Source organism: Aspergillus viridinutans (genome assembly GCF_018404265.1).
Source record: "Aspergillus viridinutans IFM 47045 DNA, scaffold_9, whole genome shotgun sequence".
In the NCBI taxonomy this organism is placed as follows: domain Eukaryota; kingdom Fungi; phylum Ascomycota; class Eurotiomycetes; order Eurotiales; family Aspergillaceae; genus Aspergillus; species Aspergillus viridinutans.
The window spans coordinates 1,616,555-1,639,610 of NW_025091225.1; the positions used below are offsets into that span (position 1 = coordinate 1,616,555).

Sequence of the window (23,056 nt, forward strand, 5' to 3'; positions counted from 1 at the left end):
TCCGCAGCATCTCCATATTGTTGATCATGTTCACTCCGCTTCTTGCGAACAAAGAACCATCAGATCAGAAATGTCATAATAGCAATGAAAGCGACCCCACAACAACACCTCCCGCAATAGCCACATCGCTACCGCCTGCGTCTGATGAGTTGCTGGAGCTGCTGCTGGAAGTGGAGGTCTGAACACATTTAGTAGTGGCGCATTGGCTACAGGATTGACTGATCACCATACATGTTTAACCCTCATCATAGATGGGACATGACGGTGCTGTTAAATTGCATAAGACGCATGTTTGGAAGTCACAAGAGTACATGTTCAAATCGTCGCTCTAAATATGAAACGGCGATCGACAGAAATAATTTCGGTGAACTCGGCCCTGATTTCCCTGTTTATACATCAGAAGCGATTCCTCGTCTTGGCTTTTTGTTGATCCTCTATTATCTCCGACGACTAATCCTTTTATATCACGGAGTGTCTCGCGAAGAGGTCGTACGAGATATTTCGGGTTTAAAATAAAGATCATACATATCCATTATCTTCAATCCATCTCATTCAACGTTAATTCCGGACCATGAGCCCTTACCTGACTCTGGCATTACTAGCCAGCTCTACTCTCGCGCAATCCACAGTTCAGCTATTCAATTTCTCGAGCTACGTCGATATCGAAAACAGCGCTCTTCGCCCGAATGGCCACCTCCTTCTCACTACCTTCGACCAAGGCCGCCTCTACACCCTCGACCCTTCCGGTCGCACTCACCAGGCTCACCTAGTCGCCGCTCTCCCTGGGGCCACCGCTCTCTGTGGAATAACAGCCATTGACAATGACAAGTTTGCCATTGTTGGGGGAATCAGAGGCAGCTACAGCTACACCAACGAGACTCTCTATACTGTCGACTTTACTCAGGATACTGTCAAGCCTATCGTCCGGACGGCCGCTCGAATCCCCAATGCTGTGATGCTCAACGGCATGGCTTCGTTGCCCACACAACCCTATATCGTTCTCATCGCAGATTCACGCCTTGGATGCATATTCCGTGTCGATACAAGAACGGGTATCTCTAAAATAGCCTTCAAGGACGATGCTCTGGCTGCACCCACAAATGCAAGCATTCCAATCGGAATCAATGGGTTAAAGGTTGCTCGAGGCTACGTGTACTTTACCAACACAGCACGAGGGACATTCTCACGAATCCCAATCAGTGCGGATGGGCTGGAATTCGGTGATGTGGAGCTTATCGATACTCTGAACATGGGCGCTACTAAAGACGACTGGGATGACTTTGCCTTGGATACAGAGGGCGTCGCGTATGTTGCGCAGCCCAACAATTCTATCGCAAGGATTCAGCTAGATGGCGGACAGAGTGTTGTTGCAGGTGGAGGAGGGACGAAAGATATCATCGGGCCTACTTCTGTTCAAATCGGCCAGAAGGGAGAGTTATATGTTACCACGCGCGGTGGAACCGTTGATGGCGTTTCGTATAGTGGTCAAGTAGTTGAAGTAAAACTAACTAGCTGAGCTCTGTCGACCCACTCTTTATCAGAATCAATTTATCTTCAAAAGACAGTTCCCAGAGAGGGTCAAGAAACGCTTCGTAATCGAGTCTTTGCATCGAAAGCTGAGATTCTGTCGGTCCGTTGGCTGCCCCAAATTGGTGTATGATAATGCTAGGGTTGAGTTTCAGGGTCGGTGCTACCTAATGCATGGAAATCAAAGTGTAATAGTTGTAGCAACCTTGAGACTAAATGTGCCGCCGCTGTAGAGCTGTGCTTGGATTAACATTAAGCTCAACTAGAGATCGCATGGCCAGGTCTACCCAAGTCAGGCTATGACTGATCAGGTGTGTAGTGAGAGCCTATTTTAACAGGCCAGTCATAGTGCTTTTACCTCAAGGCACAAGCACCGCATGTAGGTTTGATTTCATTACACTGTATAAGGTGCTAGCATTGTCCCTAGAGCCAGTAGAATCATATACCTCAACTCTTGCAGCCCTTGCAGGTAAAGCAGCCTTTGCATGACTTAGTGTGCATAGCCTGTGTTCTTTTATGCGCGCTTCTATTGGACAGGTCATCTATTCCTATTTGTGATTCTATTACGACTTGATTATGGTATTAGTCATGGATGAGGACTCCGACCCAGTTGGAATGTTGGGGATCAAAAGAAGTGGGTTTGCTCCGATTGCTCTCATCGGACTGTATAGGGGTGGGGCCTGAAATTGGAGTTGATTGAAATTTCACGCCTTTTTCATCTGAAATAGTCATTAGAAGCAGCATGTTGAGTGATCGGTGTGGCATTGCTGAATCTTTTGCTTGTTATCCTGTTATTAGCACATTCTACTTATGTAGTTATGGAGTTCTGTGGTTATCTTATCCTGCTAATGCCAGCGGGGGAGGAGTCACATCCATTTTTATTAGCACCGAAATAAGAGGAGGCTTAGCAAGCTAACAAGCTTAGGGCTGTAGCTTAGCTTTAATTTTCCCCTAGCCATGATACTATATGTGCACCTTATCCATGTCTGCCTAGTCTTGAATAATTTTCAGAATATTTACCATGTAAGAATTTTACATACAGCCATATTAGAATTTGGGTTCACTGATTTAGGTGCTAGTAGGTTTGGAGGCGTTTAATGATCTACAGAGTATCTTAACTCATAAGTTAATTCACTGATAACCTACCCCATATGTATTTCTACTTGCATATGTAAGTTAACGATTTTCCTTCAACATCCTTAATATAGTAGATTCAGATGAGCAGATCTGTAAAGTGCACAACCCGCCATTCCACGAATATTCCTTAGATTATTACTGGTAAAGGCAATCTCGTCGATGATCTCAATTCTCAAGTATCCTGTTCAATGTAGCATCACTCTACATATTACTCAAGATGCTAGTCTAATGTGGAGGAGAATGAAAGGGGGACTTTGGCGACGTAGTGATTTGATTCGTCTAAGCAAGCCAAAAGTCAAGCCAGCCGGCTTACTAACCGCAGGAACTATTTCCGTGCCACTGTGTCAACTGAATGGGATAAATACCTTACAACTTCCCTCCTGGAGGCGACTTATGCAGAGTTGGTTCAGGATACCTGAAACATCTTACTTTCTTCCTTTGCATCCCGGCCGTTTTACGGGACCAGAATGACTTGACGGATCGTGCGTTTAATCGTATTTTTGTTTGTCAACCAACAAATGGCATACTCGATATCGCCCGTCGAAGCCGAGGACGTGGATTTGCTCGTGCGAAAAGTCGAATTTCCTGCTCATCAAGACAACCTACTCTATCGCTTGATGTTCCCGAACCCAAAGGAGCGACAGTGGGAGCAGAGAGAAGACGAAATCAGATGGACGATTGATGGGCTTCTTGAGACAGTTTATCAAGAGGACGAAGCTCTGTACAAGGCGTGTGGAGAAGATGGATCGCCTGTCGGGCTGATAGGCTGGACTTTCTGTCCAGGGGCTTTTGAAAAGGGAGCGAATAGTGGGGATTGCATTCACAGTGGCCCAGTAGTTAAATCTAGAAGGAGGCAAGGGAAAAAGCTGAAAAACCGACACAGCTTTAACCCACCCACTTTGGATGTGGCTTCGTGGCTTGGTATCTCAAAACGGCTCAGAGAAGAGAGGCAAAGAGTTCTTCGGAATTACCAAGGCAATGGAATATGCCGTAAGCCATCAGTCAACTTGGAGTTTCTCGGGCCTTGCTCACCTGTATCCGTTAGGAATCACTTTCATGGCCGTGGATCCGAATTATCAACGTCAAGGTGTTGGGTCTATGCTCATGAAGATTTTTTGTGATTATGTCGATGGAAATGCAATAGACGCCTTTGTTTCATCCTCACTTGCTGGTATTCGGTTATACTCGAAGTTCGGATTCAGAGCAGTCGGTGTTGTTGAAACAGAGCATGGAAACTTTACTAGCATGCTGAGGACTTCGGGCCTTAGTTTCAGGGAAAACATCGAATTGTCCGTGTGAACAATAAAGCAAGGTAGTTGTTGCGGTTCCCAGATTCTTACAGCCTTGCAACTGTTGCGGAAAGCAGAGTGTTTGGCCTATTGCACATCACGAACCTGTGGTGATCAGTCACACGATGCGGACACCAAAGCTTATGAGACATAGGTAGACTTAGTGTACTGATATTCATCCGCGAGTATACACTCCTGCGCAGAGACTACCGATGCCACGAGGAAAGGGCCATCACGAGATCCATCAGAGGTCAGCAGATAGACTTTATCCCCAACGCGAAATCTTGTCCTAAGGTACGTCAAACAGTAGGCTGAGTATAGTTGACTAGATATATACCTTTCAGAGGACATAGTTATGTAAGACTCAAACTGCTCAAGGTGGATATTTGCAGGGCAGTAAAGGTTATGGTTCTTTGATATGGATTGCAGGAGAGCTGACCCTGATATATATACCTAAACTTTTCCTCAGTATTACGAAGGGCTATAGGTCAGTTCAAAGCCTGGCCCCCAGAATTCGCATTGCAGCCTCCATTTGCAAGCCACCTGTGTTGAATCTGCAAGGCGAACACGGCTCCTGAGCTCATCACCGGACACCAGGCACTCGTGCATTTCTCGTCGTGGCTGTGCAGAGCCCTGGACATGATTATATCTGTACCGCCCTCGCCACATGCCCAAGTAATGTTTAAACGCGATTGAGCCGTGGAAAAACTTATTATACTCCCTTTCAAGGGCTATCTAGTATATTTCTATCAGAAAATGGCGGCTCCCCAATCTTGTCTTCCGACTTGGGAGTGCTCGGAATTCCCCCGTGCAAGATAGGTCAACCAGAACCAGTATGCATAACCCGCCCCATTCCAACAGATCGGCTCCTTAAGATGTTTAGTCGAAGATTACAGGCCCGGATATCCAGATTCATAGAGTCTTGGTGCGGCTCCATGACAACCTTCAAAGTAAGCTAAGCCGCCGCAGAGGTGCGCGTGTTAGTGGTGTGCGCAGCTCACCTGTTAAAAATATCATATACTAAGGTAGTATTCTTTAGTAATATTATGTAAATACTATGTGCTGTATTCTATTTTTTCTTATCGATACATCATACGTACAGAAAGTCACAGTTTGTTCTAGCTCAGTGTACATAATATATCTGCAGCAGTCGGAATTTCAGAGTGGAACAAAGTAGACTTAAGGTAGAGCTAGTCTTTAGCGCACGGCTGGGGTTATAAACTTATAATCATGGTGACAATAGTATGTACCCAACTAGAAAAGTGAGTCTGAGATCACGTAGGAGATTGTAGCCGAGTTAATCAATATGAAACCCCGGACTCTGGTTCTTTCTCCTGATCATCAGGGTCCAGATGAATGAAGTCATTATATTGAAGACTTAATATATTACGCATATCAGCGGGAAACTAAAACCATTAGAGTATATGCATTCAGAATAGTATGCTTAAACCAGAAGAAAAAGGATTTTATGATTGTTTGCATTGAGTATTGATCATGTAGTGAGCCGTGACCTAGGCTAGGCTTGATCATCAAAAATTACTCCTCTTGCCTTCAGCATGGGCAATGCACACACAATGTCCCATTGTAAGCTTCTATGAGGAATCAGTACCCATCGGCATTTCTTTGAAATACGAGATATGATCCAAACATGAAACAATGGATCATTGGATCCTTGAATTCATTCTACAAAGTAAACCGCTTGCCGAGCTTAGTCCCGACCTGAAACCATAGCCAATGCAACATGGTTAGCGAGGTTCCTAACTGGGGCCCAGCTGAAAACATTGCCAACGTGCCATGGCTACTGCATGTTCTGAATGTACCGAGATATAATGTTATGTACAATGTTAGAATCTGGAGTACCAACCTAATCATCACTGGATATCCCATAAATGTCTCCAAATGGGCATGAATTTGAACGTGCAGATGCACTACCAGCTGCCGGGAGCCCAAACAAGATGATGTCTGGTGGAAGGCAGGAGAAGGAAGTTAAGCAAAGAACGAAGACCGGGTGTCTGACGTGCCAAAAGCGCAGAATCAAGGTAAGAAATCTCAATGGCATGGACCTTCAGCCCATGTTTCGTATGCATTCAGAAGCGAGGGCAATCATCGTGTGGGGAATCGCAGGTTAACATGCAAAGTTAATGCTTCGATTGTGCTGCCTACCTGCAAAGAACCCATTGTGTTTGGGCACATATAAAGTCCCTTTCTTTCTCCCCCAAAATCTTCTTTTCTCTTCCTCATCCTCTACTACACATTCTCTCATTCTCTCATTCTTCATATCATATCGTTTGCTTTACTTAATTGACTGAAGTTCACTCTTTACTTAACAATGTCTCTCTCTAAAGTTGCATGGCTCATCCTAGGCACGGCTGGTCTGGCCGCGGCTCATGGACACATCGATCGTATCGACATTGATGGCAAGTCCTATGGTGGATTCCTGGTTGATCAATACCCTCATGAACAAAACGTCCCTGATCTCATTGCGTGGTCAACTGCGGATACTCAGGACGCCTATGTTCAAACCTTTGATTACAACCAGTCGAATATTATCTGCCACCAGGATGCCAAGCCTGGTGCTCTCGCTGGCGAGGTGGCTGCTGGTGGCAAGGTGACGGTGCACTGGAGCAGATGGTTTGAAGATCACCGTGGTCCGGTCAGTTTTCTGGAGCGGGGGGTGGACATAATGGGTCCATGATCACGTTGCAACAGAAGTTGTTCGAATTCAATCAGAACGCTAACACAGAGTAGGTCATCAGCTACCTTGCGAACTGCAATGGGAGCTGCGCTTCTGTGAACAAGACCGAACTTGAGTTTTTCAAAATTGAAGAGGCTGGTCTTCTCGACAACAGCAAGTCCCCCGGAAGATGGGCCAGCGATGAGCTCATGGCTGCCAACAATACCTGGACGGTCAACATCCCTTCCGACATTGCAGCAGGCAATTATGTTCTTCGTCATGAGATCATCGCACTGCACAACGCAGTGGAAGACAATGGTGCGCAAGCTTACCCGCAATGCATCAACTTGAAGGTGACAGGGGGTGGCACCGCTACACCCAAAGGCATTCCTGCCACCCAGTTCTACACACCAACCGATCCCGGCATCCTAGTTGATATCTTCCACAATCTTGCCACTTATGTGATCCCAGGCCCAGCCCTCTACAAGGGCGGGGATACAGCACCTACGACTATTGCCGTCCTCCCCACCGCAGCGTCTTCCACCGCGTTGTCTTCCTCCCCAGCCTGGACGTACCCCCCTACAGCGCCTCAGGGTTGTGGATATGTTCCCTACAAGAGCTCTTCTCAAATCACACCTACACCTGTAGCGAGTGACGCTGAACAGAGTGGTCAAGCTTATTGGGGCTCCCAATCCTGGAAGAGAAGATCCTCTGACTGGACTTTCAGGGGCAGGAAGCATGCTCGAGATCTCTCTGTCTGAGGACAATGTGTGCGAGAGGCTCTTCTGAAATAATTCGTTGGAAAATATATAAAACCTTTGGTGAACGTCATCTTTCATTTTCTGTAATAAGGCAGCGAAATATGAATGAAATTTGATTTCCATCAACAAGATTTCTCCGATGTCTGATTAGTGTAGGCCATGGTGGTGGTAGTGATCGAGTTAACTGAGCTATTAAAGGGGTCTGAAAATCAATCAGTATCAGTTATCTTTCACTGGGAATAAGGTTGATTACGAGCAAATGGAACATGACTGGCTTGGGTGGTTATTTGGCCTGTGGCAAAGGGCACTATCATCACCAGGCGCAATGGAGCACATCGCCAGGACTATACAAAAAGCATCACGCCGCTGTTCTAGAGGTAGTAGGCCCTGAGGATTGACCCTGTTCAATATGTGGCCTTAAGTACAGAAGCAAAAAGGACATATGCCCAGTGTAGCTCCCTGCATGCAACCGCGTCCTCCACTAACCACTCGACGCGCCGAGGAAGCCCACTTGTATCCCCAGCTAATGGCCATGAGCATCCCCTTAGTGTCCATCCAGGCTCATGGTCGGAGGACAGATTCAATTTGTTATGGTCCATCGGCCTTTTGAATTTTGACTGTCCGAGAGAACGGGATGAATCTTTGCCCACCATCCTGGGGGGTGTCGATGACTTGCCCATCGATATGTTGGGGTCCAAAGTATACCGTAATGATGGGACCCAGCAGCGTGCTAGACGTATTGCTCTGACAATCTGGGTTGTGTGATTGGAATAACACGTCAACATTTACACTGGTGAGGGAGCAATCTTTTGGTTGGCTGATCCTGACGTGCAGATAGAGGAGCAAAGCAGGCGAGGCTGGGTCCTGCCCAAGGATATCCCATCGAGAATCAGGAAGGAAAGAGCAGTCAATCTTGACGGTTTTAATTCAGAACTGGCTCCGATATGTACTCGACCCACTTCTTTTTTCCACCTTCATTAAACCAGACTCTAATATTCCCACTTGATAGAAAGCCGCCAACTCGTCAGAACCGGAACGGCCAGAGAGAGGTCAGACAAGCTTAATTTGCTCCATTAATTGGCAGTTCACATTCAATCAGACTCTGGGAACCCTTTCCACCGCTCCAAATCTTATTGATCTTAAGGCCTGCCCCCGTTTCAATGAGGTTATACCAAGCTGCGCGGGTGCGTTCATGAGCAGACAGGAGTGTCAGCATGACCATGTCGAGTGCTGTGGCTTCCCAGTAGGCACCTGTCTCCGGTATCACGTGCTCATGAATCAATAGCCTGCTGTATCCGGGCTTCATGGCAGCTTTGACTTGCGCAAGGATGCTTTCGCATACATCGTCTGGCCAGTCATGCAAACAATTATGCATATAATATGCTCGGGCGCCTAATTGTGTGAGTATGTATTTTCGCCTTCCAGAAAAAGAGGTTGTGGTGCCGTAGGGGCCTTACCATTGACGGGCTGTTTCGTATGGAAGTCGTACTCCATACGGAGAATAGCCGGGTCTAGGTTCCGAATTTGGCCTATGACCACGGGTAAATCTTGAAGGATCAACTTTCCTGGGACCCTGGGGTAAAGTCTGTGAAATAGCTCCAAGTCATGGCCCACGTTGCCGCCAATATCGACGAGAAACGGAGCTTCTGGATCAGGATTAGCACCGTCGATCAGTTTTTCTTTCACTGGATAGAAACTAGGGGCCATCCAAGGCAAAGAACCAAGGGCATAGCCGCTCATGTGGTCATTAAAGTGTGTACCATAACCCAGAGATTGCTGCCACGCAAAAGTATCCATGCTGGTTCCGTAGGCGTACATCATTGCCGTGTCTTTGGCATCCGCGGGATTCACCCAGCCTCGCTTTCGGGAGAACTCGTGAAACCTCATGGGACCTGCACTTGTGCAGGAGAGCCTGTGGATGTGAGCAGCTACAGGGAAAGCATTCGGGCTGAGAGATTGTGCTTACATGGCGAGGTAGCCATTGCCAATCACCGGAATGCTCATCGCCCTCGTGTAATTCGTCAACCTGTACTCGTCCACACCAATCTCGATGAGATACCCCATGGCATTAAGGTGTCGCATCAGACGACCTCATAGGGTGTTAGTTAGACTGGCCAGATGAGCCACCATGAAACATACTCAGAAGTACATGATCAATCCCAAGCTTCGCTGCCAACTCCCCGACTTTTTGTGGCTTGTCGCCGTTTTGCGCCATGAGTGTCCACAAACCTGAGTCCACACCGAAATTGAGGCCGGCCATTGCACCAGTCTATCTGGTAGTTAATCCAGTTAGATCTGCCAAGCACTGACTATGTGGTACTTACCAGTGCCCAACAATGATAAATCATGGTCTCTCGAGGAGTCTCCAGGGCTTGAACCAAGGTGCGGCATTTGGCAAGTAAGTCTTCTCGGCCTACATTGCTAGTAGTAAAGATATCAAAAGATTGTGTAATCTCCTGTAGTAGCGTGGGAGCCGCTTCGATGTCATTCGGCTCGGTAGCGATAGATAGATCGATAGGGGATTGGCCTTGCTCTGTTCTCTGGGCTGGCATACTGCTCATAAATAAGCACTCAGGTGCGATCAAACTACGAAACAGTGTGGTATACAGACCTGGTGTACTGCTGCAGATCTAGGCAATTATGTTGCAGAGAGGCTCAGATGTACGTAACAAGATCGAACATATATGTTAGGGGCTAAAATCGAGACACTTATTGTCACTTGAAGCACTTGAGGACGTCTATTTGGAATGTTGGCATCCGATTTACATCCCCGCCGACATTTCCGCTCAACTTAAAGCGATTTATGGATATTTGCTCATGCATATGGTCACCCTGTGGAGGAAAGCCTTGTACTGATTATTCGACTAAATTTTGGATAGGTCACAAAAGAGGGGTTAGTTGCTCTGTTCCCGGCCACGTCAAGAGTCGACATTAGGTCATGTGGTTACACAAATATGTGGTTACACGAAGAAGGAGATTAGACTTGCGTCGCAAGCTTTGGGTTGAAGCGAAAATGTTGGTTAGTTAGTTATCCAATGTATCATCATCTGTTAGTAATAGCCTTGCACGCTATCATCGGGTAAAGAACATCTGACTGGGTGACTAAGATATATAATAGCCGGTGGAACAGTAAGCTGTAACCGAATGTCACTAGTTATAGGTTGATGGGTTTTTACGAATTGATAAGAGGTCATAAAGTCTAGGCTCATTGCAAAGGTCGGTTGAAAACATCATAATGCCACTGCAAAAGTCGGTGAAGAACTTCAGAATGTCATGGCTGCATCTAAATCGCCGAAGCTGCTCCTTTGAGTGTGTGAAGGCAAGTGAGAGTTATCACACCCATAATTAGGAAAGTTAGTTCTATAACTGTTCTGTTTTGGAATACGCTTATGCGTGGAAGTTATGATATTTGGTTAAGATTACTCTAAAGGAGGCCAAATCCAAGTCACTAGCGGCCAGCTACATTAACACAGTTGATTGTGAGCATTCTTTGCGGCTGATTTACAACTTAAATGATGAGCGCTTACGCCTATCCAATGCTCACAGAATTGGATATACCATTGTCTTATTAACATCACCTGGAATTCCGGCACCAGAAACCCCATGAAAGCTGAAAGCTGCGTAACTGAGACCCACAATCGGATTCATGAGCAGATAAGGGCTACCCAGCTCAGCTTGGGGCTTTTGCTGCATTGGCTATGCACGACCTTGTCTAAGCTGGCCAGGAGCTACGCCAATCTGTCGATGTATTGAGTTTTTAGGGCGCAATGTTCAATGGCTTTCCACAGTCTGGGCCTAATGGAGAAACTTATCACTTTTATGATCAATCAGAATATGATGCTTTCTGGCGCTCGGTGGTAAAGCTTGATATTCCAGTCTACCTCCACCCAGCCCCTACCACGAGACATTGTTTTTGACAACTTTAGGCGAAGAGAAAATACCTCTTTGAACACCCTCTTTCATTTGTCAGTGGAGTCAGTCTTCATTTGCTGGACATGTTTACCAACGGCGTATTTGATCGGTTTCCTTAGAGCTATTGTTGGATACTTCGCAAAGCACATACCGTTTGAACTTAGGCGCATCAATCACTGGCTCCACGATGTTAAGAAGCCCATTGCGAGTGAAAGGGGCGATACATCCATATGCCTGCGAACAGTATATGACTACTTCAAAAGAAAAATATGGGTCACTACGAGTTTTTGCAGAGGTAGTGATCGTTAGCAGTTCTGTCTGTTGTCCTATGTCACGTATAAACGTTACGTTTTGCCACCTAGCAGATCCACGGGTAGACCCGAGTAAGCTCATCAGCGAGCTAGATGAGAGACGGCGGCACCGCTACATGATTCACACAGTGTCAACACGGAATATTGAGATGTCTTTCTAGAGACTTAAGATAGCGAGATATAATCCAACTGCCAAGTCAATAACTCACTTCGCCCTGTATCGGAGCTCCTCCTATCAGGTTAATCCTCCTTCCTCGGCTCTTATAACAGCAGCCTGCCCTCCGCTTCTCCACTAATGACCAGAACACGAGGACAATGTTGTATAACCTTAGAAGATTCTAAGCTAATGCAGTCTATGCTGCAGGAAGACTGGTTGTCATGCCCCCAGAATGGTCAGGACTATTTGGGGCACAGCACCGAGGAGCCAATGATATTGATTGAAAAAGCATCCAAGTAATAGTCGAAATTTTGAAAATTTCCAGCACCTCGTTAACATATTATCCTTTGTGATTTTGGTGCAGCTACACTTTGACGGCACATCCAAGGTTGACCATCTTGTATATCTAAGATCCCATGCAGGACATACACTGCAGAAGAATAACTACGACAGGGCAGCCAACCGATAGACAGGAAAACATTCACATCCCATAATTAAACATTTGCATGCTAAGCCGTGTCACCCGAGCCCCTTGCTGCTCATTCACATTGGTCCTTCAATCAAGTACTTATTGCGTGGGCCGGACAAGCGAAGACATTCGATCATGGAAAGATCCTGACCAGGCATTTGCACCTAGCAATATTACAACAACGCCATACCCTGAGAGAACGCCTCCCAGCCAAGGGAAAACTACACAACTTGCTTTTCAACCAACTGCGTCTTCATGGGGGCATATTCATCTCGTGTCTGGAGGCAGCTAGACATCGCCGTTGTTGGCGGCGGGATAGGAGGAATGTCCGCGGCGACCGCCCTGCGCCGTGCCGGCCACAAGGTGTCTATTTACGAACGTGCCGATTTCCTTGGTCAAGCGGGTGCTTCTATTTCCTGTGCAGCGAACGGTACGCGGTGGCTACACGAATGGGGCGTAGACGTGGCTAAAGGCGATGGGGTCATCCTACAAAAACTCATCAGCCGCGATTGGACGACGGGCAAGATCCTGACTGAGTATGAACTGGGTGACTACGAGGAACGATGGGGATATGTGTACTACATGTTCCAGCGGCAGTGCATGCACACAATGTTGAAGGATTCAGCATTGGGGGAGGGCAAAGGGGTGCCCGCGAAACTCTTCATGAATCACAAGGTAAGGTGTAGAGGCACTATAAGCACACCTACTTGCCCCAGGCCCTTCCGCAACCGATCTAATATTTCTTATCAGTGCAAGGATATCGATATCAATACCGGTTTGATTGAGTTTGAGAACGGAGAGATGGCCAACCATGATCTCATTATCGGCGCGGATGGCATCGGATCCGCCGTTCGTGGTATTCTCGATATCCGGCCTGAGAAGCGACCCGCCGAGTCTAGCTGCCTACATGCAAACGTCGTCACTGAAGACGCGATCGCCGCCGGTCTTGCCGACTTCTCTAAAGATAACGCCCTGCAGTTTTGGGGCGGCCATGGGGAGGTCTGGGACAAGATCGTTCTCTCCCCATGCCGAGGGGGCAAGTTGCTATCGTACTATTGCTTCTTTCCGCGGGAGAAAGGAGACTACGTGAATCATCATTGGGGGGAAGCTGACCGGCCGGTGGAAGAGCTGCTGGCGCCGTACCCTCAACTCGATACGCAAGTCCGCGGACATTTGGCCCTTGGCAAAGAAATCCAGCCATGGCGTCTATGGATGCAGTGAGTTTAGCCTAACCCATAGTTGGCCTTTAATCAACGAGCCTGATTGTTCGCAGTGAACCGTATCCATATATTGCAAGAAACATGGTCTGCTTGCTAGGTGATGCAGCTCACCCAGTATGTCACAGTCTTGAATCATCCGGGTTAGCGGGATCAAACATTGAAACTGACAGACATTCAGATGATGCCTCACCAAAGCCAAGCGGCCTGTATGGCAATTGAAGACGCAGCTGCCCTGGGCATTCTTTTTAGCAAGAAATACTTCACGGGAGATGTGTTTGAGTCACTATCTACCTATGAGTCAGTTCGTCTCCCGAGAGCAACCAAGGTTCAGGCAGCAGCAGCGAGAGCCTCACAGAATATCAACGAGCGCATCGGTAAGTTAAAAGCACTTTAGAAACACCCGATGCATGTACATTAACATCTATATAGGATTCTCCAGTAACATTCACAATCCAGTTTACGTGGTGAAGAGTGAGCAGGGGAAATTGACAATTGAAGAGATGAATGCGTGAGTCAATAATCCTTTCGAAGCGCTCTAGTCTGATTAGTATCAGTTATAATATGCACATGCACATCGACGAGGTAGTCTCCAGACGCACCAGGCAAATATACACTCACAAGTACATCCGCGGTCTGCCAATGGGGCTAAAGCTATCAAACGGGTATACCGTTGGAGCTGAAGATTGGTCTTACGACTAGAGTATGCCCGATACGAGCTAGACTCAGCATGGTAATACATGGCCCTGCCATTTTAGGTAGTCTTTTCCTCAACTACTCCGCCCTCGCACGTGTATTTAGATCCCCCTACATGGTTGAGACGGACGGCCTAGTACTGATCGGGCTGGTCTCCATCTGAAAGTATGCTTTCATTTACATAGTACGAGAATAGACACTAAACTAAAAGGTCATAAGTCTGGCTACACACCAAATTATCAAAAAAATCAGCCATTTTCAATCCCCTATTTCTCAACCACCATATTATTTCAGTACATAAGAATAAATAGGGGAATAGTAGATATTAATATTTAGTGTACCATCCCCTTGCCTGGTAAACTGCGCGCAATTAATATAGTATTAAGTAAATTAGACTATTAATCTTCTCCTAAGGGATAGCATCCCATGCCTCTATAATAGCATTATAAAACCAGGTCTAATCTACCTTGGATCTGCCTCCTAAGAAGAGGTCAGGATAGAGCTATAAAAGCTTCTTCTTTAGGAGGTTCCAGAGGTGTTTAATTAGATTTAAATCAGGTAAATACAGAGGCTATTCTATGACCTAGATTCTATAAGATTTAAACCACTCCTGCGCCTGGTAAGATGTATGGATTTTGACATTATCTTACTAGAATATTATACTAGGCTTATAGATTAGAAGGAGGCCATCTTTAAGGTATTTTAGATAAGAATTAGTAGAATATCTACCTTAAGGAGCTAATTTATTATATTCTATAATTACTAGCTTTATATAGCCTCTAATCTAGATTACACCCTATATTATTTGTGAAATATCCTTCCTATAATTTATTAGGTTAACTAGATCGCGCTAGTATGCCTTATTTAAGAATTAAAAGATGAATTAGGTAGAATTATTTAACTTTAGATAGAATATTTATTAGAAAAGAGCACTTCTTCCCAGTGAGGGAAATCAAGCTATATATATATAAATTTATAGCATTTCTTAACTATATCTAGCTTTAAAGGGATTCTCTTCTTGCTCTTCTACTTCCTAAGGTTATATCTCTTTAAAATATATTAAATAGTTAACCTTGACACCCCCCTAGGTGTGCTAGCAACCAGGGCATTCCAGCTCATAAAGGGCCTCTGTCTGACCATCTAGTAGATATAATACTTAGTAGAGGTACTAAGCTTATAGGGTCTACCAGCATAAGGCCTTGATTTTAGGGTGTAGTACTATTAGAATTACTTTTTTATCTTATAAATAGTACTATGACTAACACTAAATTCCTTTACTAGTTATATAGGTGATCTCTGGTTCTCTAGGCTATATAAAATAGCCGCGCATGATTCAGAAGATAGTTCAGCTTTAGGCCTTCTATTTCCACTAATTTTAGTGCTAAAAGACCTCATTTTGATGGAATAGATAGTGATTAAAAAGAATGTTGATTTTTTGATGTGTCACAGATAGACTGGCTTACCCACCCCACCAATCCACACCCACCCCACCCAATCCACGCTTTGGGTTGGATAAGGGTTGGCCCTAACCCACCCCATGTGGATATGGGTTGAACCTGCCTTATCCACATGGATATGGGTTAAACCATTAGGTGCACATGACCTAGGGCTACTAAGAGCTGATAAGCTTATCTAACTAGATCTAGGCCTAGATAGGGGGATATTTTTATATATATAGATAGAGAATAGTCATATCTATATATATAAAAAATAAATATTAGGTCTACTAAGAAAGGCTAGAGTTATAGTGGTTTTTAGATTTTAGAGGATAGTAGTTAGGATAGTGATGGTAAGATATATATATCTCCGCACCATCTTTTAACCTAAGCTTAGGGGGGACCCCTACTCCCCTATATAAGCCTATTTTAGCTTATATAATAGGTAATATATAATATTTATACTAATCTATTCTTATATTACTTATTAAATATATAGATATCCTAGTGGTGTGGCTAGAATACTAAAAAAATAGGGGGTAATCTAAATACTAGAGGTCACCTGACTAGATAGTATGGATATCCATGGGTATCCACAGTTGAACCCCATGGATATAGGGGGTGGGTGAGATACCTAGTGGTTTACCCAAAATCCACATGGGTTGGATCAGACATGCTGTGGATCAACCCATATCCACCCCACAGCCAGTCTAGTCACAGATACGCGGAGTGTGCACAGACTTTTGACCCCTGATGTATTACAACTTTATCTGATCTAATTCCCGGGTGGTAACCCCAAGAGGCCATGTCTACACGAAGTTAAGTAGAGACCTGGCGGAGCGGGATCAACACAATGGGCAACCTGGCTCAGACTTATCCCAAATGCCCGTGGCTTCGCAATAGGTTTTGTCCGGTATCCAATGTCGTTTCGCCTCCATTGCAATTTCGATTCGACGTAGTCCTTCGATCAGATTTTTCCGGGGTAGGGCAAACGTGAGTCTAAACCAGCCCGGTTCTCTGCTGTTGAACTTGGAGCCAGCAGCAACGGCCACACCTGCCGCTGCAAATTTTTCAAGTAGCTCTGCGTCTGTTTCCTCTGTCGCTAGCTTGCCCCCGACCCGCGCCCACATGAAGCATCCAGCAACTGGGGAATAGAACGCAATCTGATGGAATGACAGGAAATTTTGCACCATCTCCGCCGCTATGCGCAGGCGAGATTTGCTACAATCCAGTACGTTTTCAAGCGTCTGAAGATTCGAGAAGAGAGAAGCAACAACTGTCGATGCTATATTAGACACCTTGAATCTGTTAAGGACCGCTAGTGCATGGCGAAGCCCAGGATTCGACTGTGTAACGAGATATCCCTGAGAATGTATCAGAGTTAGTTTGCACCAATATATGCATTGAGAATTATGACAAACCAGTCGAACCCCGCTACTACCAAGATCCTTGCTGACACTGTAAGCTATGTGGACACGAGCGGGATCGACCTCAAGTCGCTGCAGGTCTATTGCCAATACCGATGTGAACTTCGCTTCTAGCCCAATCACAACGTCGGGGTTGCTGACATCTTGACTGCATCTAATCGCCCCAAAATTGGAAAGGGCGTATATTTCGTCCGAGATGAAGTGAATTTTATGAGTTTCGCAGAATCGAAGCAGTGCCTCTAACCATATGGTAGGATAAATCTGACCAAGAGGGTTGTGGGGATTGCAAACGATGAGGCCCCGAATTGGACACGTTGCATTTTTCATCGCTTCGCTATAGTGCTGTATAAGATCCGCTGCATTTGTCGGTTGTCTCGAATATTTCACGGGAAGTATCTGGACGTTGTTTCTCAGCGTTGACGTGACCGCAAACCCATCCCACATGGGTGTCTCTAGCAGTAGACCATCTCCAGTATCGCAAATCGAAAAGATAAGGGTCTCAAGAATTGATGCGCACCCTGTGCTCGTAACGATGTGCTCGGGTAAAACAGCAACTCGAGGAGAGAAGAAGCGATTGAAAAATGATGCAGACACATGCAAAAGCCCTGGAGGTCCACCTAGCTCTTGGGAATATGAGAGGTCCTGCTGTTTCAGGTTCAATGACACGGCGTCTTTGATTATAGGAAGTACTTCGGGTCGGACAAGCCAATTTTCCGCCATGTCCATTTCCAGTACGCCCTTTGGATGGTTTGGTTCAGCGGAGGCATGGTCAGAGAGCCAGGACAGACTTTGCTTCATGCGGCCTGACAGCATCACAGCGGAGAGCCGATGAAAAGATGGGCTTACATGCGGGGACGCAGCACCTATGATCTTTTATTTATTTAAGAAATTGGACCGGTTTGCGTCTTCGGTCTCAGTGGCGATTAATGCTGTCACGCGCGATTCCAACTCACCGCTATTTCGCTATGAAGTCCTATGAAGAAAGGGCGGCCTGCAAGCCAACAAGAGCATAGAGTACTTGATCGATCTATTCAATAACCTGCCACCTCCTTACAGATTTCTGTACCTCAGTCGGTTTAAGTTTGGTCGTCGCTGCCCACAGTTGTAGTGCTGTTAGCCGATCCAATCAACCCGTGTCTCTTCGATCTTCACGGACAAAGTCTACTAGATCTCGACGCGGTTCGATCCTGGTACTGCAAGTTTGAACCTGGACTACATAATATTGCATACAAATCTCTTATCTTGATTAGATGTATTGCAGGTTCGTCTTCTTTATTATAATGACCTGTTCTGGCTTCGATCTCCACCAGTCAGTCGTGCTGACCTTTGACTCTGTTCCAAGGTTGTGTAACACATACGCTGAGGCATGCAGTTGGGGACTGTCACATCAATAGATCTCTGTGTGACAGAACTGGGGAATATCCTGCGGCTTGCGCGGGTCGTACTTTCACTGAACCACTGGACATCGTAAGTTCGTCCTAGGCCGTACATTGTTGCCTTCCAACCCTGTCACTTCTTGTCTTTCAGTCGAGCGATGTGCCTCGGGCTACAAATAGAGTAGGGTGGACGAGCAGTGATCTTCTACATTTCACCACCTACCATATTTACCATTATTATCACTGAAAATGCTGTGGGAGTCTCTGGACACGCAACAGGTACTGGCTGTCCTGGTTGTTGGAATCTCCACTGTACTGGTCTATCACTTCTACAGTACATACTCGCAGCTGCAGCACATCCCCGGTCCCTTCGTCGCAAAATTCACCAACTTCCATCGCTTCATCCTAGCGCGCCGTGGCTTCATCCACCTGTACCAAGCTCTTGCTCACCAACGATATGGTCCCGCCGTGCGATTCGGTCCCAACCTAGTATGCATTTGTGACCCGGAGGCCATCCAGACAATCTTCAACCTGCGGGGCGGATTTCCCAAGGCATGCAATCCCCATCTCCATCAAGCTGTCTCTCTCCCTATTTATGAATGCGAAGATCATCTGACCAAAGCAGAGCAACATGTACCGCGCCTTCCGACCATGGACCACTGACGGCCTACTCCTCTCCGTCTTCACCGCAGAGGACGACGCGACGAATCGACAAATGAAGCAACATATCTCCGTGTATTATTCGCTCTCGTATACTGTATCCTCGTTCGAGAAAAGAATGGATAGTGCTACACGAATGTTCTTTGACCAGCTTGATCGCCAGTTTCTGCCCACGGGAGCACATTTTGACCTGACAAGCTGGCTTAAATTCTTATCCTACGATACCATGGGCTTGATGACATTCTCCCGCCCATATGGGTACGTGCAGCATGGGAGAGACTTATACGGTATCATGGACGACGTCAAGAGGGCAAACCTGAGTATCGGACCGGTAAGTTATACACCACGGAGGACGTTCACATGGGGTAAGACTCAACTATTAGCAGATGACGCAGATACCATGGGTCGATTGGCTCTTGCATAAGAACCGACTAGCAAATCTCATCAAACGCGAATCCATTGCCCCTCTTCTGGACTACGTTCTGGCGCGTATCTCAGAGCGTCGGAACGAGCGTCGGAACAGTCATAACACGCTCTCCAATGCAAACGCCGACGGACCCTGTGCCGACGGTGACTTCCTCGGGTACTATCTACAAGCCCAGGAGAAAAAGGAAAATGTACCGCTTCGATTTGTGTCAACGTGGACCTTTGCCAATATCCTGGGAGGGGCCGACTCCACGGCCTCCATGCTTCGATCTGTGGTCTGTTTCCTCGTGGAACACCCTGACGCACTGGAAACAGTACGAGCCGAGCTGCGGGATAAGCAAGGCACTACCACGGGGCTCAGTCTTCCTATTCCTCAATGGCATGAGCTGCAGAACCTCCCCTTCCTAGACGCTTGTATTAAAGAGTCACTCCGGCTTGATCCTCCATTCGCTATGCCTCTCGAACGAGTGGTTCCTGCAGAAGGAGCGACAATCTGTGGTCACTTTTACCCTGGGGGTACCGTTGTAGGCATGAGTCCCTATATTACTAATCGCTATCGGCCGACATGGGGGGATGATGCGGACCTGTGGCGTCCCCGTCGCTGGCTGGAAGGCGAACCGGCAAGTATTAGAAAACTTGAAGCCAGCTTGCTTAGTGTAAGTCAGATGCAGTCCAGGTCCTTGGTACGTTCAATGTCTGATTGCGCCAGTTTGGGGCCGGGACACGAGGTTGCCTGGGCCAGAACGTCGCCATGTTTGAAATCAAGAAGTTTGTTACTGCCCTGTTCATGAACTATGATGTGAGTACCGGACCATAAAATCAATAATATATACTTACGTTTTAGGTTGATCTTGTCGAGCCTCGAGCGAAGTCCAACTCATACTATTGGGTCGTATATCCGGAGAGCGTGCAGGCGACGGTCAGGAAACACAAGTTCAACCAGTAGGAATGCAAACACAGGGCTCGTTAGTACGTTATCAATCCTGGATTCACTAATCCGTGCAACTAATCCAACTCAAGGCTGCGAAAGAATCTCGAATATCATAGTTTCCTATGAACTTGAGCATGAATTATGTGAGCTAAAATTGAAATCCATACTCACATATATTTGTCGTTGTCGCACAACATTGAGAAATGGATATATGCTTGGCAACTTCAGATTGCACCAACATTCCTTGCAACCGTATTCATTGATCAAAAAGGAGTCTTATACATATTGAACCAGGGAAGCTCGCAGGCAATTTTGACGTAGCAGAAAAGGGCCTATACACCACCACGGGACCAAGGGAGACATATCCGGTCCTTCAATGCCGGCGGAACCCAAATGTCGAAACTGAACATCATTGCCTTAGAGCTACATAAACAGTACCATTAGGAATTCTTACTCAGAAATAAATTTAGCCTATCCTAGAAACTTGCTCTAAAGTTTATTCTTACAGAAGTTTATCTATTGATGAGTCATGTACCAGGCCAAGTGCTCTAACAGCCACATTGTGATAGACCTCCTATACACGTCCGAAGTGTATTTGCGCTGATTTAGGTAAAGGCATGGATGGATGATCGGCTTTCATTCGAATAGGCTTGAGGATTATTCAAGTTTCACCTTCAAGGGTCTCCGGAACTTCCTTAGTAGAATGTAGAATTGCAAACTTGTCCTGATCACCTTGGTCGGAGAAGTCTCTCCCATATCTATAAATTTTTAGCTCCTATGATTCAGCACTGGATGTTCGAATGCCAAAATCTTGCGTATGAATCCCAAGACATATACATAACACTACTGGAACAGCCGGTCTATGTCACTGCTCATTTCCGGAAACATCACAAGAGCTCCTTGAAGCCGCTGCAACCCCTGCATACAGCTCTCAAGGCCAACTGTTAGCTCTGGAATGCGTTTGGCGTCCATTTGGGAGATCGAGCATTGGATCTCATCTGCTAGCGCTTTGGCCGCAAGTTTATGTGCCTGCACCACCAGAGTAGGATACTGCACGGTCTGGTTAGTCCTGAATATGGAGGAGAGGCTGTCTGTACTCACCGGGTGCGCGCTGATGTCTTCAATGTTCGCCTTTAGGCCACTCTTGCCTTGGAAGCCTGGACTCGACACATCTTGAATTGCCATGGCCAGATGAGATATTTGCATTGCGCTCGTACGGCGTTGGTCCCTGTGGCAGGAACTTTTTTCCTTGAGAGCGTACCATAGCCGCCCCCTTGCCGGTGATGACAACGACGATAATGATATCTGCTCCGCAAGTTGAGACTACAGTTGGCAGATAAGCTCGCAGAAAAGAAGTATGGCGAGGTCAACATCCGTAGAACAGAAATGAACGCTGCGTAGCACATTGGCCGTGACCGGTGCAGACTCATGGCCGCCGAGCGATTAATTTGGCCCCAGGCCGACCTCCAAACATCGATCAAATCTGTCATTGCGGAATAGCACCTATGTAGTTCTTCATATTGCCCTTTATCTGTCCGGAGTTGTTCGAATGTCAGGGTCAGAATGGCTAATGTTTGCCATATGAGTATGGCAATGGAGCCTGCCTGGCTCACCGACCATCCCCCACAGAGCGTACCGCAGGGGGCTGAGTTTGCGATTCGCGTGAGCGACCAGTTGAAATAGCTCCTTGATTGTGACGTCACCACCGCGGAACTGCGCAGCCATTTCACCAAATGCCTCACCAATTCCCGCCAGGGAGGTCTCGTCGTTGGCCAGATGAAACAGAAAATCGATATCGTCGCTCGTGGCCAAGGCATTGCGGTGGACGGCGCGGCCAAGGCCCCTGGCGATAGCGTTAACCGGGGCAGGATCCAGGCTACCGACACAACGGATTCGGCGAGCGTCGGGAAAGAGGCGTGGGAAGGTGACTGGCTCCGGATGAGCAGTCTCGTGGAGGAGCATTTCCCCTTCCCCGCCCAGCATTGGAGCGTAAGTCGTTTCAACCCAGGATTCGTTCATTGTTCGCTTGCCGTTCGCCCATGTGAGGCAGGGGCCAGCAGCAATATGCATCAAGTGTTCCAAGACCACCTTGCCGGTTTTGCCCTTGCCGTCGCTGACACTCCAGCAAATGTCGATTGAGTCCACGGTGTCGAGCTCTGCAGTGACATCAAGAACCATTATGTTGGACATGCCTGGGGACGTGCCGCATCCGATGTAGCACGGCACGCCTTCCGCCTTTGCACGCTCATGGAGAGCAAGAGCGGCTTGAGTGCTCTCCACATCGTCATCAAAATCAAGGTAAGGCACCCTGGCTTCCAGACACGCGGTAAGTACGGGTTCCGAAGTGCGCGTATAAGGCCCTGCACCAAGCACAACCAGTGCGGCGTCCTTGATTGCTTCGAGCAGGGCGGTCCGGTCAAAGAGATCCAACTGCTTCGTAGAGATGCGGGAAGCTGGAAGATTGAGTTTGGCGACGGTCGTCTCGAGCGTGGACAGATTGATATCGGTGAGAACCAGGGCATTATCACTTGCCTTGGCGAAACGCTCGACAGCCAACCGGCACATTTCGCCAGCGGCACCGATGAAAATCACTGGTTTGGGGGATCTGAGGGAACTCATCATTTTTGCTCAATAATACGGGTAGTAAAGG

General features: G+C 46.9%; 8 protein-coding genes across 8 annotated transcripts; 4 read left to right on the plus strand and 4 right to left on the minus strand.

Moving 5' to 3' along the window:
• Positions 1 to 571: 571 nt before the first annotated feature.
• On the plus strand, positions 572 to 1,516 carry Aspvir_010156 (uncharacterized protein; the record flags this gene model as incomplete). Its single annotated transcript, XM_043273289.1, has 1 exon — positions 572 to 1,516. The coding sequence occupies one exon, from the start codon at positions 572 to 574 to the stop codon at positions 1,514 to 1,516; it is 945 nt and encodes a 314-aa protein (XP_043129224.1).
• A 4,766-nt stretch (positions 1,517 to 6,282) lies between these two features.
• On the plus strand, positions 6,283 to 7,388 carry Aspvir_010157 (lytic polysaccharide monooxygenase auxiliary activity family 9 protein; the record flags this gene model as incomplete). The annotated part of the gene is made up of 2 exons (XM_043273290.1): positions 6,283 to 6,606; positions 6,702 to 7,388. The coding sequence occupies 2 exons, from the start codon at positions 6,283 to 6,285 to the stop codon at positions 7,386 to 7,388; spliced, it is 1,011 nt and encodes a 336-aa protein (XP_043129225.1).
• A 1,060-nt stretch (positions 7,389 to 8,448) lies between these two features.
• On the minus strand, positions 8,449 to 9,940 carry Aspvir_010158 (uncharacterized protein; the record flags this gene model as incomplete). The annotated part of the gene is made up of 5 exons (XM_043273291.1): positions 8,449 to 8,780; positions 8,846 to 9,300; positions 9,355 to 9,478; positions 9,528 to 9,657; positions 9,713 to 9,940. 5 exons carry the CDS (start codon positions 9,938 to 9,940, stop codon positions 8,449 to 8,451), a joined length of 1,269 nt encoding a protein of 422 aa, XP_043129226.1.
• Positions 9,941 to 12,492: 2,552 nt separating this feature from the next.
• Positions 12,493 to 14,156, plus strand: Aspvir_010159 (FAD-dependent oxidoreductase; the record flags this gene model as incomplete). The annotated part of the gene is made up of 6 exons (XM_043273292.1): positions 12,493 to 12,912; positions 12,988 to 13,454; positions 13,511 to 13,571; positions 13,636 to 13,831; positions 13,887 to 13,965; positions 14,012 to 14,156. The coding sequence occupies 6 exons, from the start codon at positions 12,493 to 12,495 to the stop codon at positions 14,154 to 14,156; spliced, it is 1,368 nt and encodes a 455-aa protein (XP_043129227.1).
• A 2,275-nt stretch (positions 14,157 to 16,431) lies between these two features.
• Aspvir_010160 (uncharacterized protein) lies at positions 16,432 to 17,826 on the minus strand (the record flags this gene model as incomplete). The annotated part of the gene is made up of 2 exons (XM_043273293.1): positions 16,432 to 16,950; positions 17,008 to 17,826. The coding sequence occupies 2 exons, from the start codon at positions 17,824 to 17,826 to the stop codon at positions 16,432 to 16,434; spliced, it is 1,338 nt and encodes a 445-aa protein (XP_043129228.1).
• An 812-nt stretch (positions 17,827 to 18,638) lies between these two features.
• On the plus strand, positions 18,639 to 20,421 carry Aspvir_010161 (cytochrome P450; the record flags this gene model as incomplete). Its single annotated transcript, XM_043273294.1, has 5 exons — positions 18,639 to 18,968; positions 19,015 to 19,380; positions 19,436 to 20,131; positions 20,185 to 20,274; positions 20,320 to 20,421. The coding sequence occupies 5 exons, from the start codon at positions 18,639 to 18,641 to the stop codon at positions 20,419 to 20,421; spliced, it is 1,584 nt and encodes a 527-aa protein (XP_043129229.1).
• An 828-nt stretch (positions 20,422 to 21,249) lies between these two features.
• Aspvir_010162 (uncharacterized protein) lies at positions 21,250 to 21,591 on the minus strand (the record flags this gene model as incomplete). The annotated part of the gene is made up of 2 exons (XM_043273295.1): positions 21,250 to 21,456; positions 21,508 to 21,591. 2 exons carry the CDS (start codon positions 21,589 to 21,591, stop codon positions 21,250 to 21,252), a joined length of 291 nt encoding a protein of 96 aa, XP_043129230.1.
• A 342-nt stretch (positions 21,592 to 21,933) lies between these two features.
• Aspvir_010163 (saccharopine dehydrogenase family protein) lies at positions 21,934 to 23,028 on the minus strand (the record flags this gene model as incomplete). Its single annotated transcript, XM_043273296.1, has 1 exon — positions 21,934 to 23,028. The coding sequence occupies one exon, from the start codon at positions 23,026 to 23,028 to the stop codon at positions 21,934 to 21,936; it is 1,095 nt and encodes a 364-aa protein (XP_043129231.1).
• Between the last annotated feature and the right edge of the window lie 28 nt (positions 23,029 to 23,056).